Source organism: Hypanus sabinus, chromosome 14 (assembly GCF_030144855.1).
Source record: "Hypanus sabinus isolate sHypSab1 chromosome 14, sHypSab1.hap1, whole genome shotgun sequence".
Classification (NCBI taxonomy): Eukaryota; Metazoa; Chordata; class Chondrichthyes; order Myliobatiformes; family Dasyatidae; genus Hypanus; species Hypanus sabinus.
This window is the reverse complement of record NC_082719.1, coordinates 429,795-446,867: the sequence shown is the minus strand read 5'-3', so window position 1 is coordinate 446,867 and position 17,073 is coordinate 429,795. Positions and strand designations below refer to the sequence as shown.

General features: G+C 41.6%; 1 protein-coding gene across 3 annotated transcripts in view; it reads left to right on the top strand.

The window, feature by feature from the left end:
* sdad1 (SDA1 domain containing 1) overlaps window positions 1–17,073 on the top strand; it is a 97,694-nt gene that overhangs the window by 35,610 nt on the left and 45,011 nt on the right. For all 3 annotated transcript variants that reach the window (XM_059988672.1, XM_059988671.1, XM_059988670.1), the window contains 6 exons: window positions 5,514–5,588; window positions 6,745–6,846; window positions 7,792–7,861; window positions 10,702–10,805; window positions 12,394–12,451; window positions 12,536–12,594. In XM_059988672.1, coding sequence (XP_059844655.1) covers window positions 5,514–5,588; window positions 6,745–6,846; window positions 7,792–7,861; window positions 10,702–10,805; window positions 12,394–12,451; window positions 12,536–12,594 — 468 coding nt within the window. The remainder of the gene's footprint in view (window positions 1–5,513; window positions 5,589–6,744; window positions 6,847–7,791; window positions 7,862–10,701; window positions 10,806–12,393; window positions 12,452–12,535; window positions 12,595–17,073) is intronic.

Here is a 17,073-nt window from a genome sequence, read left to right as displayed (position 1 = left end):
ATCAAGTTTGAAATGAAGACGGAGAGACTGGAGAAAGTGATCTGGAACCATTCGGAAGACTTACAAGTTGGAGAGAACGAAGAAAGTTGTCTGACTGAGGGTAATAGCAAACTGAGAACCCGGAGAGGGGAGTTTGCGGAGGTGAAGAAATTACAGACGAATCTCAGAAGAGAGAAGCGGAAGCTTGAAGGGAACCTGAAGATGACCATCGACAGTTCAAATGAAGTGCAAAACCTGAAAGTTGATCTGGAAGATGTCATGAGGAAGAAAAAGCTGGAGAGAAGTGCAGTGAATACTGAACAGGAGGCTGAAGAGACTGCGGGAGCAGTGCAGGCCACGTGTTTCCGTTCGGAGAAGATCAAACAGCAGCTACCGATCACAGGAATGAGGAAGAATACAGATTCGATGGATGATGTGCTGGATGTGTGGTACATGCTGCCTTTTGCTGACTTTCCCTCGATTGAGGAAGAGACCTTTGGCCCTTCTCCCATTGAGTCAGGTGTAGTGGGGAGGGTTAGCTTAGTGCAGTGTGGAGCATGAGTGAGAGGTTGAGAGAGGAGTTGGTAGTGGGCCCAAGGTATCCCCAGTTGTGTCCGAGCCTGAAGGGTTTAGGTGAGGGGGTACGGAGGCCTCAGAAGGGTTAGGGAACTCCCAGATAGTTGGCCTAAGTAGCGCCTGAGGAACAGGGCGTGAGGGTTACTGTGTGGGGAGGAGATGTCACTGTTTGTGCTTGGGTTACGGTGTGTTGGCAGGAAAGGTGGCGAGTTATTTAGTAGTCATGAGGACATGACTTTTATTTGGTGGAGAAAGTGTGTAAAGGGGGTTTCTTCTTTTTTCTTTGTTACTGTTGGGAAAGGGTTTTCTTTTGTTAACTAGCAGGAATGCTAATTTACTGATAAGAAGAATGGTATTCCTTTGTAAACCAAATGGGGATTAATGTTCTTTCTTCTGAGTCTGTAAGCTTTTGTTGACGGGCTTTTGGGCAGATCGGCGCGAGGGGGTCGAGAGAGAGGACGCAATGCTCTAAGCTGGGCGAGGATCGGACCCCAAAGGGGGGTCCGAGGCCGGGAGATTCTCCGAGGGGGGGGGGGGGATGAAGCTAGATGTGCTTGGTTGACCACTCGGAGGGTCCTGAGCTGTTTGGAGAGTCGAGGTGTTCGGAGGGTCCTGAGCTGCGAGTCGAGGAGTTCGGAGGGGATCGAATGGTGGCCAGAAGACTTCAGAAATTGAGCTCCAATGGCTGTGCACGAAGTGGTTTGGACTTTGATAAGTTTGGCGCCTTTTCTTTAATTTTCTCTTCATATATACTGTATCGTTATTAATCACTTAGTTATAGTAACCTTTATAAATTGTACTCATTTAATCGCATATGGTGTACTGTCTGTTTTTGGGCGAGGCGGGGACATCACACAGCATCCACACCAGCTGATTACCCAGTTTGGCGGGGCCGAAGGCAGCTCCCCCTAGACGAGAACGAGCTGAACGAGCCTGAGGCGACCCAGGGAGTTACATTTAGTTTGGAGGAAGTGGGAGGAGCCAAAGGAGAAATTGTTATGGGTGAGGACTAATTCCTCGAGGCGGAGAAGAGTGGTGGTAGAGGGTGAGAATAGGTGCAGAAGTAGACCATTCGGCCCTTTGAGCCTGCACCGCCATTCTGAGATCATGGCTGATCATCTACTATCAATACCCGGTTCCTGCCTTGTCCCCATATCCCTTGATTCCCCTATCCATAGGATACCTATCTAGCTCCTCCTTGAAAGCATCCAGAGAATTGGCCTCCACTGCCTTCTGAGGCAGTGCATTCCAGACCCCCCCCAACTCTCTGGGAGAAGAAGTTTTTCCTTAACTCTATCCTAAATGACCTACCCCTTATTCTCGAACCATGCCCTCTAGTACTGGACTCTCCCAGCATCTGGAACATATTTCCTGCCTCTATCTTGTCCAATCCCTTAATAATCTTATATGTTTCAATCAGATCCCCTCTCAATCTCCTTAATTCCAGCGTGTACAAGCCCAGTCTCTCTAACCTCTCTGCGTAAGACAGTTCGGACATCCCAGGAATTAACCTAGTGAATCTATGCTGCACTTCCTCTACAGCCAGGATGTCCTTCCTTAACCCTGGAGACCAAAACTGTACACAATACTCCAGGTGTGGTCTCACCAGGGCTCTGTACAAATGCAAGAGGATTTCCTTGCTCTTGTATTCAATTCCCTTTGTAATAAAGGCCACCATTCCATTAGCCTTCTTCACTGCCTGCAGCACTTGCTCATTCACCTTCAGTGACTGATGAACAAGGACTCCTAGATCTCTTTGTATTTCTCCCTTACCTAACTCTACACTGTTCAGATAATAATCTGCCTTCCTGTTCTTACTCCCAAAGTGGATAACCTCACACTTATTCACATTAAACGTCATCTGCCAAGTATCTGCCCACTCACCCAGCCTATCCAAGTCACCCTGAATTCTCCTAACATCCTCATCACATGTCACACTGCCACCCAGCTTAGTATCATCAGCAAACTTGCTGACTGACTGGGTCTGGAATCCAGGAAGAAACAGAGTGATATACTCTGGGGTGATATACTGTATCCGGTGCTCCCGATGTGGCCATTTATACATTGGGGAGACCCGCTGCAGACTGGGAAACCGTTTCGCTGAACACCGGCGCTCAGTCCTCCAACAGTGGCAGTATCCCTGTGGCCACACACTTCAATTCCACAGACCACTCCCACCCTGACATGTCTGTCCATGGCCTCCTCTACCGTCAAGATGAGGCCACATGCAGGTCGATGGAGCAATACCTTATCTCCCGCCTAGGTAGCCTCCTGCCTGCCGGCATGAACATCCAACTCACAGACTTCTATTGATACACCTGCACCCCCTTACCCCCATCCCTATCTACTATTTTAGTCTGGTTCTCTTTCTCTCTTTTTCCCCCCTCACTATAATCTCCCCCAGCCCTACCTTTCTTTCTCTTTTATTTCCCATAGTTCTCCACCTTCCCCCTAGCCTATTTCCCTCCAGCCTATCACTTCCCAGCTCCCTACTTCATCCCTCCCCCCACTTCTTATCCCCTCTCCACCATCCCATGTTACTTCACTCCTGATGAAGGGTTTCGGCCAGAAACGTCGTCACTACCTCCTCCCATAGATGCTGTCTGGCCTGCTGAGTTCTGCCAGCATTTTGTGTTTTTATTTATTTCCAGCATCTGCAGATTCACTCGTGTTTGTTTCTGTGTAAGAAATTGCGTCCAAGCTGGATGCCTGTTACAGATTTTAGTTTTAGTATTTGTGAGTGAAAAGCTTCCTGGTATTTTTCTTGGTACTTTGGGAGTGTGTAGACCCCAGCCTAATGAAGGGTTGTGCTACGATGCTTGTATCTATCTTTTTACAAAAAATGCCACCGTTGAGATTGGCAAGTTAAAAGCCGATTATTATTATTACCATTTTACATGGTAATTTCCAGTGTGGATAGATTAGATTCTGGACCCTGCGGTAGTGTGCAACAGTACCACCTAGGTGTTGTTAGTTCAGTGGCTTTTCAGTTACTTGTGATTGACAGGCAATTGATAAGCAGATATTACATGGTAGGGAATAAATACATCCTGAACAGACCCGGATTTATTTATTTACTTTTATTTAGAGATACAGCATGGTAACAGGCTCTTCTGGTCCAACAAGCCTGCACCATCCAATGACAGCCACGTAATCAGTTAACCTACTAATCCGTACATATTTGGAACGTAGGAAGAAAATGGAGTACCCCGAGGAAACCCATGTGGATAACTTAGAATTCTTTACAGACAGTAGTGAAATGTAACCCAGGTTGCTGGTGCTGTGACAGTGTTATGCAAACTGCTGTGGTATCGTGCTGCCCGTGTACAATCTTCAGGGTTTTAATTCCATGTTTTTACTTTCAGCAGAATCCCTGATTAGAAGCCATCCTGGTTGGCAGGTTTGGCTCCCTCTCAGGAGGGGAGCATTCTAGTGTAAATCCCAGCTGCCAGTGGAGGTTGGGACATGTCCCCAGATAGAAGGACAGTGCTAGGGAAATTCAGAAGCTTGTCATTGCCAGGAGAAGAACCTCTGCACCTTGAGGTGCTGAATATCACAACTGGCCTCTCCTTGTGTGAGCTGCAGTTTTCACCTAGTTCAAGGAAAGCCAATGTGATATTACTTATTACTCAAATAGACTGCTATTTATTGAGCCTCCCATTAAACAGCATTGTGTACATTGTAACTCAGGAAGGCGGATCACCACCGCTTCTCAAAAACTGCCAGATCTTTTTAATAACTGAATCCTAACTGCATATCTCAAAGGCAGTTTCTCAATTGCTTTTAGTGCATGTTATCAGTAAGTCTTGAATATTCAACATTGGCAGTTACATGCCCAGTTCATTAAAATCGTGTGTCACCTCTTTCCAATCATAATGCATTCCCCTTCTTAGTGGTGCTGGTTAACACACTTTGTTTTTTCACACTATAACTGCATGCATCAGCTTTGAATCATTACTGCACTTCATATTTCATAGAGCCGTAGAAAATTTATAACATTTTTTTCTGTTCTAGTAGATAATCCAACATAATCTCACTTTAATCACTTAATCCATAATCTGTCAGATCGCGACTCCTTAAATGAATGTTCAGACAAATTTTAAATGTGTCGAGTTTCTGCCTCTACCATCTTTTGAAGCAACAATTTCCTTCTGGTTGGTTTTGTTTCCTCATCTTTTCTGTAGCTTCTGCTGACTGCTTCAAACCCTTGCCCTTAGGTTCTTCCTCCTCTGCTTGTGGAAATGCATCTGTCACATTTAATCTGATCTTTATATCTTGACATGCCTCAGTTAAGTCTCCCTTTAGCCGTTTGTTCCAAAAAAGCAACCCAGCCATTCTAATCTTTCACCTTGCCTAAATGTTTTCCACTGCTGACAACACCCTCATAAATTTCCTCTTCATCTGTTCCACAACAGTTGCATCTTTTGTGTAAGTGTGCTGATTAGGGTTGTGTGCATTTCTCTTTCACTTGGATCCATTTATCACTTGAAAGGAGTAGAAATGAAAGACGTGAGAGGAAGAGGTCAAAAGTTAAAATCCATAATAAATTGATCATCAGCATATTCTTATATATGTAGTTAATCTTAATGCATCACTTTTGTTAATTTTCATGTGCTTGCTCTGTCTGATTAATGTCTATCTTTTTGGGTTTTCTAAGTTTTTGGTATAGTTTCTTACCTCAGTTTGTTTCTATTACATCTTTTTCCAACTTCATCTCTTTGGCTGCATTGACTTTAATTAACCAAATCTGTTTAACTGCATCGGTACTTCAAGTTCTAGTGACTGATCATATCTGATATGAGTGTTCCAATCTTGGATATCAGTGTTCTGGCCTTTTGAGCAGTGACTATTTCCTCTAAAGAAACTGGTTTCCAAACAACCTACTGTTTTATATGTATAAATTTTGTGTTTTGAGTGTCAAGTTGCCTCCATAACTTCCTGTTCTTGCTTATTTTCAGATTTTGGTTGGCGCTTTGAAGTTCTTTCTGGGTAAAGACATAGATGAGAAAAATGACAGTGATTCAGATTCTGAGGTAAATGTGAAATTTAATTCACATTTTATATATATTGGAGAGAGGGAGAGGGAGAGGGGGAGGGAGGGAGAGAGAGAGAGAGGGAGGGAGAGGGAGAGGGAGAAAAAAAAAATGAACTGTGGTTGGAAAAAGGGGAAGGGAGAGGGGGAGCCAATGGGAAGCACCAGAGAAGACATTCTGTAATGATCAATAAAGATTTTTTGGAATTAAATGACCTTGCCTAGTGTCTTGGCCGGGTGCAATTATATCTACGCCACCAACCCCCCCCCCCCCCCACCACCACCACTCCTTCTCTGTCACCTATCCCACTGCACTCCACCCTGACCATTCCCAACATCCTTTGCTCTTGCCACATTTATAAACTCAGTCACTGCTGCACATTGACAATTACAGTGTAAAAGTCGTAGGCACCCTAGTTATATATGTACTTAAGATTTTTGCACAGTACTGTGTATTATAATATCAAAGGTGCATTCAACCTCTTGCCTTCCAACTAAGATTGGAGTATTGCTGCAATTTGATGCTTTGGATGTTTTGGGGTGGCAGCCTAGAAGTTGTCACAGTAAACTGTAAAATCCCTTTTATTATTTCTTTGTATTTCTTAGACAAAAGTTCAAAGTAAATTTGTTATTACAGTACATATATGTCACCATATACAATCCTGAAATTCATTTTCTTGTAGGAATTCGCAGTAAATGTAACAAACACAAAAAAAATCAATGAAAGACCACACCCAACAGGGTGGACAACTACCAATGTGCAAAAGACAAACTGTACTAATACAAAAAAAGAAAAAAAGACACAGTAATAATGATGAATAAATAAGTAATAAATATCGAGAAAATGAGTTGCACAGTCCTTGAAAGAGAGTTCATATTGTTTGGTAACAGTTCAGTGATGGAGCAAGTGATTTTGAGTGAACTTATCCCCTTTGGTTCAAAAGCCTGATAGTTGAGAGTAATAACTGTTTCTGGATGGAGTGAGTTCTGAAGTTCCTGTAACACAACCTTTATGGCAGCAGCGAGAAGAGAACATGGCGTGGATGCTGCTTTCCTGTGATGGCAATTTGTATAGAGTGCTCAATGGTGGGGTGGACTTTGATGGACTGGGCTGTATCCACTATTTTTAAGTGATCTTGTGGTTATTTTCCCTTTAGGATGAAGGACTCACAATGCGAGATGTAACCACAAAATTTGCAACTGGAAAGAAATCATCAAAAAATAAAAAGAAGCTGGAAAAGGCTTTGAAAGTCTTAAAAGTAAGCAGTTCATTTTCAGCAGTGAAGTATTTGTGTGGAATGCTGATTAGTAATGGAAGCATTAAAGTTGGACACATTATAAAGGAAATAAAAACTGTGTGCTGCATCCCATAATGCTGCAGGTGATCTGGGTAAAACAAGGCTTCTTGCCTAATAACTTGCAGGTCCTTTGCAGTTTGCCACAGGGTTCTGCTCCTGCAAACTACTTGTGACTGAGCTATGGCATGGCAAGATGTATGCAGCCCATGGCTGCGGGCAAGTCCATCCTATTCATCTCCCAAATACCATGTCCAATGTTCAGGCTGTACATAGATCAGATGTTTGTAAGCTTGGGAAGACCTTTATTGCCCTCACCTTGCAATTTCTATACAAAGTAAAACATGTGTAGTTTGTCTCTGCTCCTGGATTCACTTCTAGCCTAGTCTAGAGAGAAATGTTAATGATTTTCTGCTGGTATAATGAGACTTGTGTTTTATTTTTGTTTTATTTTTATTTTTTATTTTGTTTTATTTGTTTAATTTTTGATAGCTCATGGCTTTTCAGCATGGAGCTTCCTACAATTCAGTTCCACTTGGTTTTGCCAATTCGGTAACACTCAGAAATGCCAATAATGTAGATTACGTTATAGTTTCAAAATATTCCAAGTTTGGGGATAAGAATCTTGTTAAGAAAGCAATAAATGCTTCATATTGACATAGGGTTAGCAATGGAAAAACTTGAGATTTTCTTGTGTCCCTGACTAAAGGTTGAAATGCCAGTAAATAACAAAAAAAACTTCAAACTTCTTGATTCTTCGATTATGCTTACTAAAGATGAATAAGCATCCCAAAGGCCCTTTAAATTTTAACTGGATTCCTCTTAATGGCTGATCATTTCATTGTAAATTTGGCAATAAATTAAGTTTCCATGATTTTTGTTGTAATGACATATGCACGTTGGTTACAGAAACATAAAAAGAAGAAAAAGGCAGAAGTATTTAACTTTTCAGCGATTCACCTCATTCATGATCCGCAAGGTAAGAAATTGGCGAGTGTTCAGTTTTCTGTGAGCATTTGAGATGAAGAACATAGAATAGTACAGCACATTTTTGGGCCCAATGTTGTTTGTAATATACATAAATGATCTGGATGATGGGCTGGTAAATTGGATTAGTAAGTATGCCGATGATACTAAGGTAGGAGGTGTTGTGGATAATGAGGTGGGTTTTCAAAGCTTGCAGGGAGATTTATGCCGGTTAGAAGAATGGGCTGAACGTTGGCAGATGGAGTTTAATGCTGAGAAGTGTGAGGTTCTACATTTTGGCAGGAATAATCCAAATAGAACATACAGGGTAAATGGTAGGGCATTGAGGAATGCAGTGGAACAGAGAGATCTAGGAATAACAGTGCATAGTTCTCTGAAGGTGGAGTCTCATGTAGGGTAGGGTGATGAAGAAGGCTTTTGGAACACTGGCCTTTATAAATCAGAGCATTGAGTACAGAAGTTGGGATGTAATGTTAAAATTGTACAAGGCATTGGTAAGACCAAATTTGGAATATTGTGTACAGTTCTGGTCACTGAATTATAGGAGAGATATCAATAAATTAGGGAGAGTGCAGAGACGATTTACTAGGATGTTACCTGGGTTTCAGCGCTTAAGTTACAGAGAAAGGTTGAACAAGTTAGGTCTCTATTCTTTGGAGCGTAGAAGGTTAAGGGGGGATTTGATCGAGGTATTTAAAATTTTGAGAGGGATAGATAGGGTTGACGTGAATAGGCTGTTTCCATTGAGAGTAGGGGAGATTCAAACGAGAGGACATGATTTGAGAGTTAGGGGGCAGAAGTTTAAGGGAAACATGAGGGGGTATTTCTTTACTCAGAGTGATAGCTGTGTGGAATGAGCTTCCTGTAGAAGTAGTAGAGGCCAGTTCAGTTGTGTCATTTAAGGTAAAATTGGATAGGTATATGGACAGGAAAGGAGTGGAGGGTTATGGGCTGAGTGTGGGTAGGTGGGACTAGGTGAGATTAAGAGTTTGGCACGGACTAGGAGGGCCGAGATGGCCTGTTTCCGTGCTGTGATTGTTATATGGTTATATGGTTATTACAGGCCCTTCGGCCCACAATGTTGTGCTGACCCTCAAATCCTGCCTCCCATATAACCCCCCACCTTAAATTCCTCCACATACCTGTCTAACAGTCTCTTAAACTTCACTAGTGTATCTGCCTCCACCACTGACTCAGGCAGTACATTCCACGCACCAACCACTCTCTGAGTGAAAAACCTTCCTCTAATATCCCTCTTGAACTTCCCTCCCCTTACCTTAAAGCCATGTCCTCTTGTACTGAGCAGTGGTGCCCTGGGGAAGAGGCGCTGGCTGAACACTGTCTATTCCTCTTAATATCTTGTATACCTCTATCAGAGGTCAAGTAATTCTCATTTGAGGTGCCTGTTTGCAATCTGGTCTTCCTTACAAATAGTCATTAACAAAAGAGTAGGTCATTACTAGAAATAAGGTCTTTGGTGCCATCATATTTGTGGTTGATAGATTAAAGTCATTAGGTGGCGTGCTTTAATTCTGACTGACTCAGAAGTCACTGTTCTCGGATGACAGAATGATATTGATGTTTGATTTGCACCTTCTGTGTGATTTGAGATTTGCTAATCTCACAGATTACTTGTTTAATGAATTCAAATTGTTAAGTCATGCTGTTCCTTATAGCAAAATCTGTAGTGCTGCTGAATGATGGATACTGGTGAGGCCTCCTCCCAGTCAAAGGAGGAGGTATTTGCTGGGACATACATCATTATCATGATTTTCCATAACATAAATCTTATTTGCAACCAAATCTTATATTGTAACTGGAAATTAGACCATAAAATGTCGGAGTAGAGTTAGGCCATTTGGCCATCAAGCCTACTCTGCCATTTAACTATGGCTGTTTAATTTTCCCTCTCAACTCCATTCTCCTTTTTCTCCCCCATAACCTTACTAATCAGGAACCTATCAACCTCCACTTTAAATATACCCAGTGACTTGGCCTCCACAGCCATCTGTGACAGTGAATTCCACAGATTCACCGCCCACTGGTTAAAGAAATTCCTCCTAATCTCTGTTCTGAAGGGATGTATTCTGAGACCATGCCCTCTGGTCCTAAACTGCAGCACTATAGGAAACTTCCCCTCCATGTCTTCTTCTCAGTCTTGGCCTTTCAGTTTTCAGCAAGCAATGAGGAATCCTTTTCTGTGGAATGCCTTTCCATCAGCAGTAATGATAATACTCCAGCTGCTGCTTCGTGGCGGGTGGGGGAGCTGAGTCTATTTAAGAGATTGATTGCTTGTCTGTTTCCAAAACAAATGCCTTAAGCTACATTTAGAGACACAAGTGATTACAGGTGCGGTATTTTCAGATGTGGAGGGGGTGTGGGGGGGGGGCAGGAAGAAATAAACTGAAGTGGAAAGGTAATGGAGAAATGAATAGGGAGGAAAAAAACAGGCAGATGGAGCTGGCAGGAGTGGGGCTGGGATGGGGAGGAGATTGGAGGTAGCTGGCAGCCTGTTGTCTCTCCACTTATCTTCCAGTCCTCAGTTTAAATGAAGACATACACTTCATACATTATAGGTAGTTACTTTAATTATGAAATTCTCAACAAATAACAGTTAATAATATAGAAAATTCTTTGGTGGGGGAGGGGAGGTTGGGGATGGTGGAAGGACGAATTGCCACACTGCAAAATGAACCTACCTGTACCGTAGATTGCCTCAGGTGTTGTAACATGTAAAAATAAATATTACGTCTGTTCTCCATCAGTAGAAATTTACTCCAACTTGTTTCTTGGGAAGAAATTTCCAATGGAATGCAATTCACTTCATTACAGGCTTTGCAGAGAAACTTTTCAAACAGTTGGAAAATTCTAAGGAAAGGTTTGAAGTTAAGATGATGATGATGGATCTAATATCAAGGTTAATTGGAATTCATGAGGTGAGTTTTTGCATAGTTTCTTTGACAATGCAGTTCAAGTCATTTTTAAACACAGGTGTACCTAACAAAATGTCCTCCGAGTCTGTGCTTGTGGTGTTCTGCTGTAAGCTCATCCACTTCAAGTTCTTCTGCACACCACTGTTGTAACACATGATTATTTGAGTTACAATCAACTTCCTGTCAGTTTGAACCAGTCTGGCTACTCTCCTCTGACCTCACTCATTAACAAGACATTTTCACCACAGTTTTGCCACTCACTGGATGTTCTTTGTTTCTTGCCTCATTCTCTGTAAACTCTAGAGACTGTAGTGTGTAAAAATCCCAGGAGATGAACAGTTTCTGAGATAGTCAAACCATCCTGTCTGGCACCAATAGTCAGACTCACTTAGATCACATCTCTTTCTGATGCTTGGTCTGAACAACTGAACCACCTGACTGTGTCTGCATGCTTTTATGCATTGAGTTGCTGCTGCAAGACTGATTCGATATCTGCATTAATGAGTCAGTGTACTGAATAAAGTGGCCACTGAGTGTATGTTTACACATTAATATTAAATGCAGCAGCAGCCGGGATCTCATTGCCAGTCTAATTAACTGCAGGTATCTGCTAGGCTGCTTGATTGTGTTTGTGTCTGTATGTCAGGAATTGTGGATTTAAGCCACATTTTAGGACTAACTATATGACCCTGACCATGTATACTGCTGCTCAACGTGCCTTCCTTTAAAACTGTAGTTTAAAACTACTGTTCAGAGTAGGGTGATTCTTCCATCATGGTGAGTATTTATTAAGGTGTTTTGACTGAAAGGCCAATTTTATTTCTTTGGTGTGGTTGCATAGAGTCCCGTGTTTCTTTATATAAAAAAAAGCTGACAAGTTTCCATAGACAAATACAATAATTAATTGCCTGAGATACATATCGAACCACTCTTGGATATCGAGGACAATGCACTTTACTTGTATTACAATATTAAATACATAAAAACATTTAGCCTCGTCCTGCTCCTTTTTAAATCTGCTGTGCCATTTGATATGGTCACAGCTGATTCTCAATCACAAACAATATTCCCATTCTTCCACCCCATACTACTTAGCAATTTTTGTTTGGTTCTGCATCAATTTATGACAGAGAATTCTGCTAGTTTCTAGTATTCTATAGTAAAACAATAGGAATGTGACCAATACTTGGTGTTTCATAGCATTTTCTGTCTTTGTCGTACAAAATTTGTGGCTGAGCAGTACTGATGCAGGCTGCTGACTGAACATCAATTGTCCCTTGGTGTCCACTGAGTTCCTCCAGCAATTTCTTTTAGCTTCTGATTCCAGTGTCTTCAACTTCTTCTTACTCATTGGCTACAATTTTTCCCCAAAAGGAGATTACCTACATCATATTGACCATTTAGTAACCTCTATAATTTGAAAACCAAGTGGTAAAGATATTGCCATTGATTAAAGTGTTTGCAGACACTGTACAAGATCAAACATTTGGCAAATGTTTTTGCTAAATACTGAAGCAGTTCTTTTAGCTTGTGAAATAATTAAGAATAGCCTTGTACAACATTGTTACTTGTTTTTCTTTTCCCTAAACAGCTATTCCTTTTTAACTTCTACCCGTTCATACAACGTTTCCTCCAGCCACATCAAAGAGGTAAGCCTGTCTCTAGCATTATCTGTATGAAGGGTTACCTTTTAATGCATTTTTCATGTGGATCTTCGCTATTCCCCCTTTTAGATGTGACCAAGATTCTTCTTTATGCTGCTCAGGCTGCTCATCAATTGGTTCCTCCAGAGGTAAAGATTAATTACATGAAGTGTTCTCTGCTTAACTATTTTTATGAATATTTAACGTGCAATAAGTATGTTCAACTGCTTTATTCCATGGTTTATTTTGGTGTGTACATGCATGGTGAATGTACTTGAGCAATACACTTTTGTCTGTGTGGTGTTTGCTCCAGAATAGCAATAACTGACTCTTATGAAATAAAAGATGCTTTCTTAAACTTCCTTAATACAAGGGACTTAGATGAGATGGGATTTCTTCAGTGCATCCAAGAGGGCTCTTTGAAACAGTAGTGAGTCCAGCTAGAGAGAACATACTGGACCTGGTTCTGGGAAATGAGCCTGGCCAGATAGGCAACATTTACGACAGCTCATTATGCTTTAAGGTAGTTTTGAGTAAGAATAAGATTGGAGCTTCTGGAATGGAAATAAATTATGGGAAGGCAAATTAAGTGCTAATTGGGAGCAGCTGCTGTCAGATTAAATCCATATCTGACACTTGGGAGTTTCTTAAAGACAACTGATCAGATTTCAGGATTGGAATGTTCCAGTAAGGAGTAAGGACAGCATAGTAAGTTCAGGGATCCTTGGATGACCAGAGAGGCCCTAAACTTAGTCAGGAAGGGAAAGGAAATCTAAATTAGACTTAGAAATGTAAAATCAGACTGGGCCCTTGTAGAATATAAAGAAGCAGGAAAGTAAGTGATTGAGAAGGCCAAAAGGAGCCATGAAATGTTTGGTAAAGTGGATCGAGGAGAATCCAAAGGCATTTTATACTTGTATTAAGAAAAGAGGATAATAAGGAAAAGGTAGGTCCACTGACGGATGAAGGAGGGAATTTGTGTTTGTAGTCAAAGCAAGTGGCTGAGATATTTAAATGAGTACTTTCTGGCAGTATTTACCAAGGAGAAGGATTTGGAGAATAGTGAAAGCAGAGTGGGACATACTAATATGCTGGAACAATCTGAGACTGAGGAGGTATTGCTGGTCTTCTCAAAAACATTAAAGTGGTTAAGACTCCAGGGCCCTGATGCCATATATCCCAGAATATTGAAGGAAGTGAATGATGAGATTCTGGGGGGCTTTGACAAGGTTCTTTGTGTCAAAAGGTGAGGTCCCAGAGGATTGTAGAGTAAGAAATGTGCCTTTGTTCAAGAAAGGAAATGGGGATAATCCAGGTAGTTATAAGCCAGTGAGCCTCACGTTGATGGTAAGGAAGATATTGGAGAGGATACTGGGGCTTAGGACTTGTGTACACTTGGATAGCAAGGCCTGCTTAGGGTCAGATAGCATAGCTTTGTGCAGAGCAAGTCATGCCTAACAAACTTGATTGCATTTTTTGAGAAGATGATGAGGTTGATGAAGTGAGGGCAATGGGTGTTAACTATATGGACCAGTAAGGGTATTTGAGGTGTACAGTGTCCTGTGTATGCTACTCAAAATGGTTTTTTTTTTGGTTTGTTAAGAGTAGGAATGCTTCTTTGTCTGATAAGTGTTTCTCTCACAGTTGTTTTGCTTTATACTTGTTGATATGGTAATTGTATTCATTTGTTAACCAATGGGGAATGTTATTTTGTCTTGTGAGGCTGGGAACTTGGGGGAGGGGTTTTTCACGGGCTTTTGGTGGAGAGTCGGGAGGAAGACGCCGAGGAAGGTGGACTTGCGCTGCACTGCTCGGAAGACCACCGGGCGTGGTCCTAGGTGCGAAGACGTGGAGGTCAGAGGCAAGCGACGAGGGATCGGATGATTGATGGTTGAGCTCCAACGATGTGCACTAAACTGACTGAACTTTGATAAGTTGGCGCCGTTTTGTTTTTTTTCCCTTGCATATATATTGTATTGCCTAATACTCTGTTAATTTTAGTAAACTCTTTAAAGTGTATTTCATAACGGTATTTGTTGTGGGTTTGATACTGTGGGCGGGCGCGAGGCATAAACTCGATTCTCACAGCACCTGCGTGTACGGGAGGTGGGGTTGGTGTGTGGTTGGATCTCCTTTTCCCCTAGACATATACCAGCCTGTTGGGCAAGTGTTACAGAGGTTTCTCATGGTAGGTTGATTTCAAAGATAAAGATGTATGGGATCCAGGGTGAATTGCAGGTTTGGATTCAGAACTGGTTTGCCTATAGAAGACAATGTAGGGGTTATTCTGGCTGGAGGTCTGTGACTAGCGGTGTTCTGCAAAGATTAGCATTGGAAACTTTAATTGTGATATATATTCAATTACAAGGATGTTGCTGAGGCTTGAGGACTTGAGTTATAGGGAAGGGTAGAATAGGTTAGGACATTATTCCCTGGAGCACAGGAGAATGAGCGACAATTTGATAAAGGCAAGGCAAAGCAAGTTTATTTGTTTAGCACTTTTCAAACATAAGGCAATTCAAAGTGCTTTACATGAAACAAGATATAAAAATCAAGCATCAAATTTAGGCAATATTAAGAGAATAAAATCACACATAAAAATAAAGAAATAGAAGTTACAGTACAAGAGATTCTAATTAAAAGCTGCCGTGAAAAAGTTTTAAGCCTCAATTTAAAAGCACTTAAAGTTGGGACAGACTTCAAATCCTCTGGAAGATTATTTGAGATATGTGGAGCATACTAACTAAAAGCTGCTTCAGCATGTTTAGACCCTGGGGACCATATGCAGATCCACCCTAGACAACCTGAGAGCTCGGGAAGGTTCATAATGCAGCAAGAGATTGGAGATGTATTTTGGCCCTAGACTATTCAGTACTTTATAGACCAGTAATAATATTTTAAAGTCAGTCCTCTGATGGACAGGAAGCCAGTGTTACAATCTGAGAACTGGAGTGATCGGTTCTACTTTCTTGGTCTTAGTGAGGTATATAAAATTACGAGGTGTATAGATAGGATAAATGCAATCAGGCTTTTTCCACTGAGCTGGAGTGAGAGTAAACTAGAAGTTGTAGTTTAAGTGTGAAAGGTGAAATTCTTAAGGGAACCAGGGAGAGCTTCACTCAGGGTAGTGAGAGGGTAGAGTAAGCTGCCAGCGTAGGTGGTGGACACAGTTTTGATTGCAGTGTTTAAGAAGAGTTTGGATAAGTACAGCACTGGATGGGAGGGGAATGGAGGACAGTGGTCCAAGAGCAGAATAACAGTTCAACACAGCCTAAATGGGCCAAAGGGCCTGTTTCTGTACTGTACTATGACTTAAATCAAATGTAGAGGGGTAAATTAGCAAGTGTGCGGATGACCCCAATATTGGCAGAGTTGTGGACAGTGTAAAGGACTATGAAAGAATACAGTGGAACAAGATCAGTTTTAGATTTGGGCAAAGAAGTAGCAGTTGGAGTTTAATCTGGGCAGGTGTGAGATGAGGTACTTCAGGAGGTCAAATGAATGGAGAAAGTATACCAGTAATGGTAGACCCCTTTGGAATTGTGGTATTGAGAGACTGTGGGGATCCAGTTCCATAGTTCACTGAAAGTGGATAAGGTAGTAAAGAAGGCACATGGCATGTTTGCCTTCATTGGTAGGGATGGTGAGTATTAGAGTAAGGAATTCATGCTGCAGCTATATAAACCTTTAGTCAGTACTTCGAGTGTTGTATGCATGCTGGTTGACCCATTTTTTGGAATGCTATGGAGAAGTGCAGAAGAGGTTTACGAACATACTGTCTGGATTAGAGGATATAAGCTATAGGGAAAGGTTAGGCAAACTTGGGTTGTTCTCCCTAGAGCACTGGAGGCAAAGGGAAGACCCAATAGAGGTTTTTTTATAAATGGGGTAGATAATCAGAAACATTTTCTCAGGATAGCAATGCCTTTTATGTTGGTGGGGGGGGGGGGGTGGAAACATGTTTATATGTAATAAGAGGGACCATTTTTTTAATGGCAGGGAGTGTTAGCTGCCTGGAATAGTTACTTTGGGTAGTAACGGAACCAGGTAGTTTGGTGGAGTAAAAGGCAAATGAAGATGAATGGAAAGGGTGGTGATATGGATAATACATAGGAGGGACGTTTAACATAAAATAGCATCAAGATTGGCAGAATTTCATGGGCCAAGTGGCTTGTCCTGTGTTGAAATGTTTTGTGTAGTCTGAGATCTATCACTTCCGGAATTATCCAGATAAACATCCTGTGTACTAAGTCTTTGGCAATCTTCCTTGATTGTGATGCTGTAAAATGTACTCCAGCAGTACCCTGAAGGGGCTGATACAGCTTTGGCATGACTTCATCAATTATATATTCAGAACTGTCATTTACAAAGGCAGGTTTCCTTTATGCCATTTAGATTCAGCCGTCTTTTGAAGTTGGATGTCTCAAAATGCATCACAATAGAATAGACAATTGTAATTAAATCATATTGACATTGCATTTGCCCATTGTTTGCAGCTGTGTCTAACAAACTCATTTTCTGCAGCCATCATATTCATGACTTCTTGTGCTCAGAAGGAAACTTTGTACTTTGCACCCAAGCCCAAAAGATGGAATGATTTGCATTTGTACATCATTGCTCATGATTCA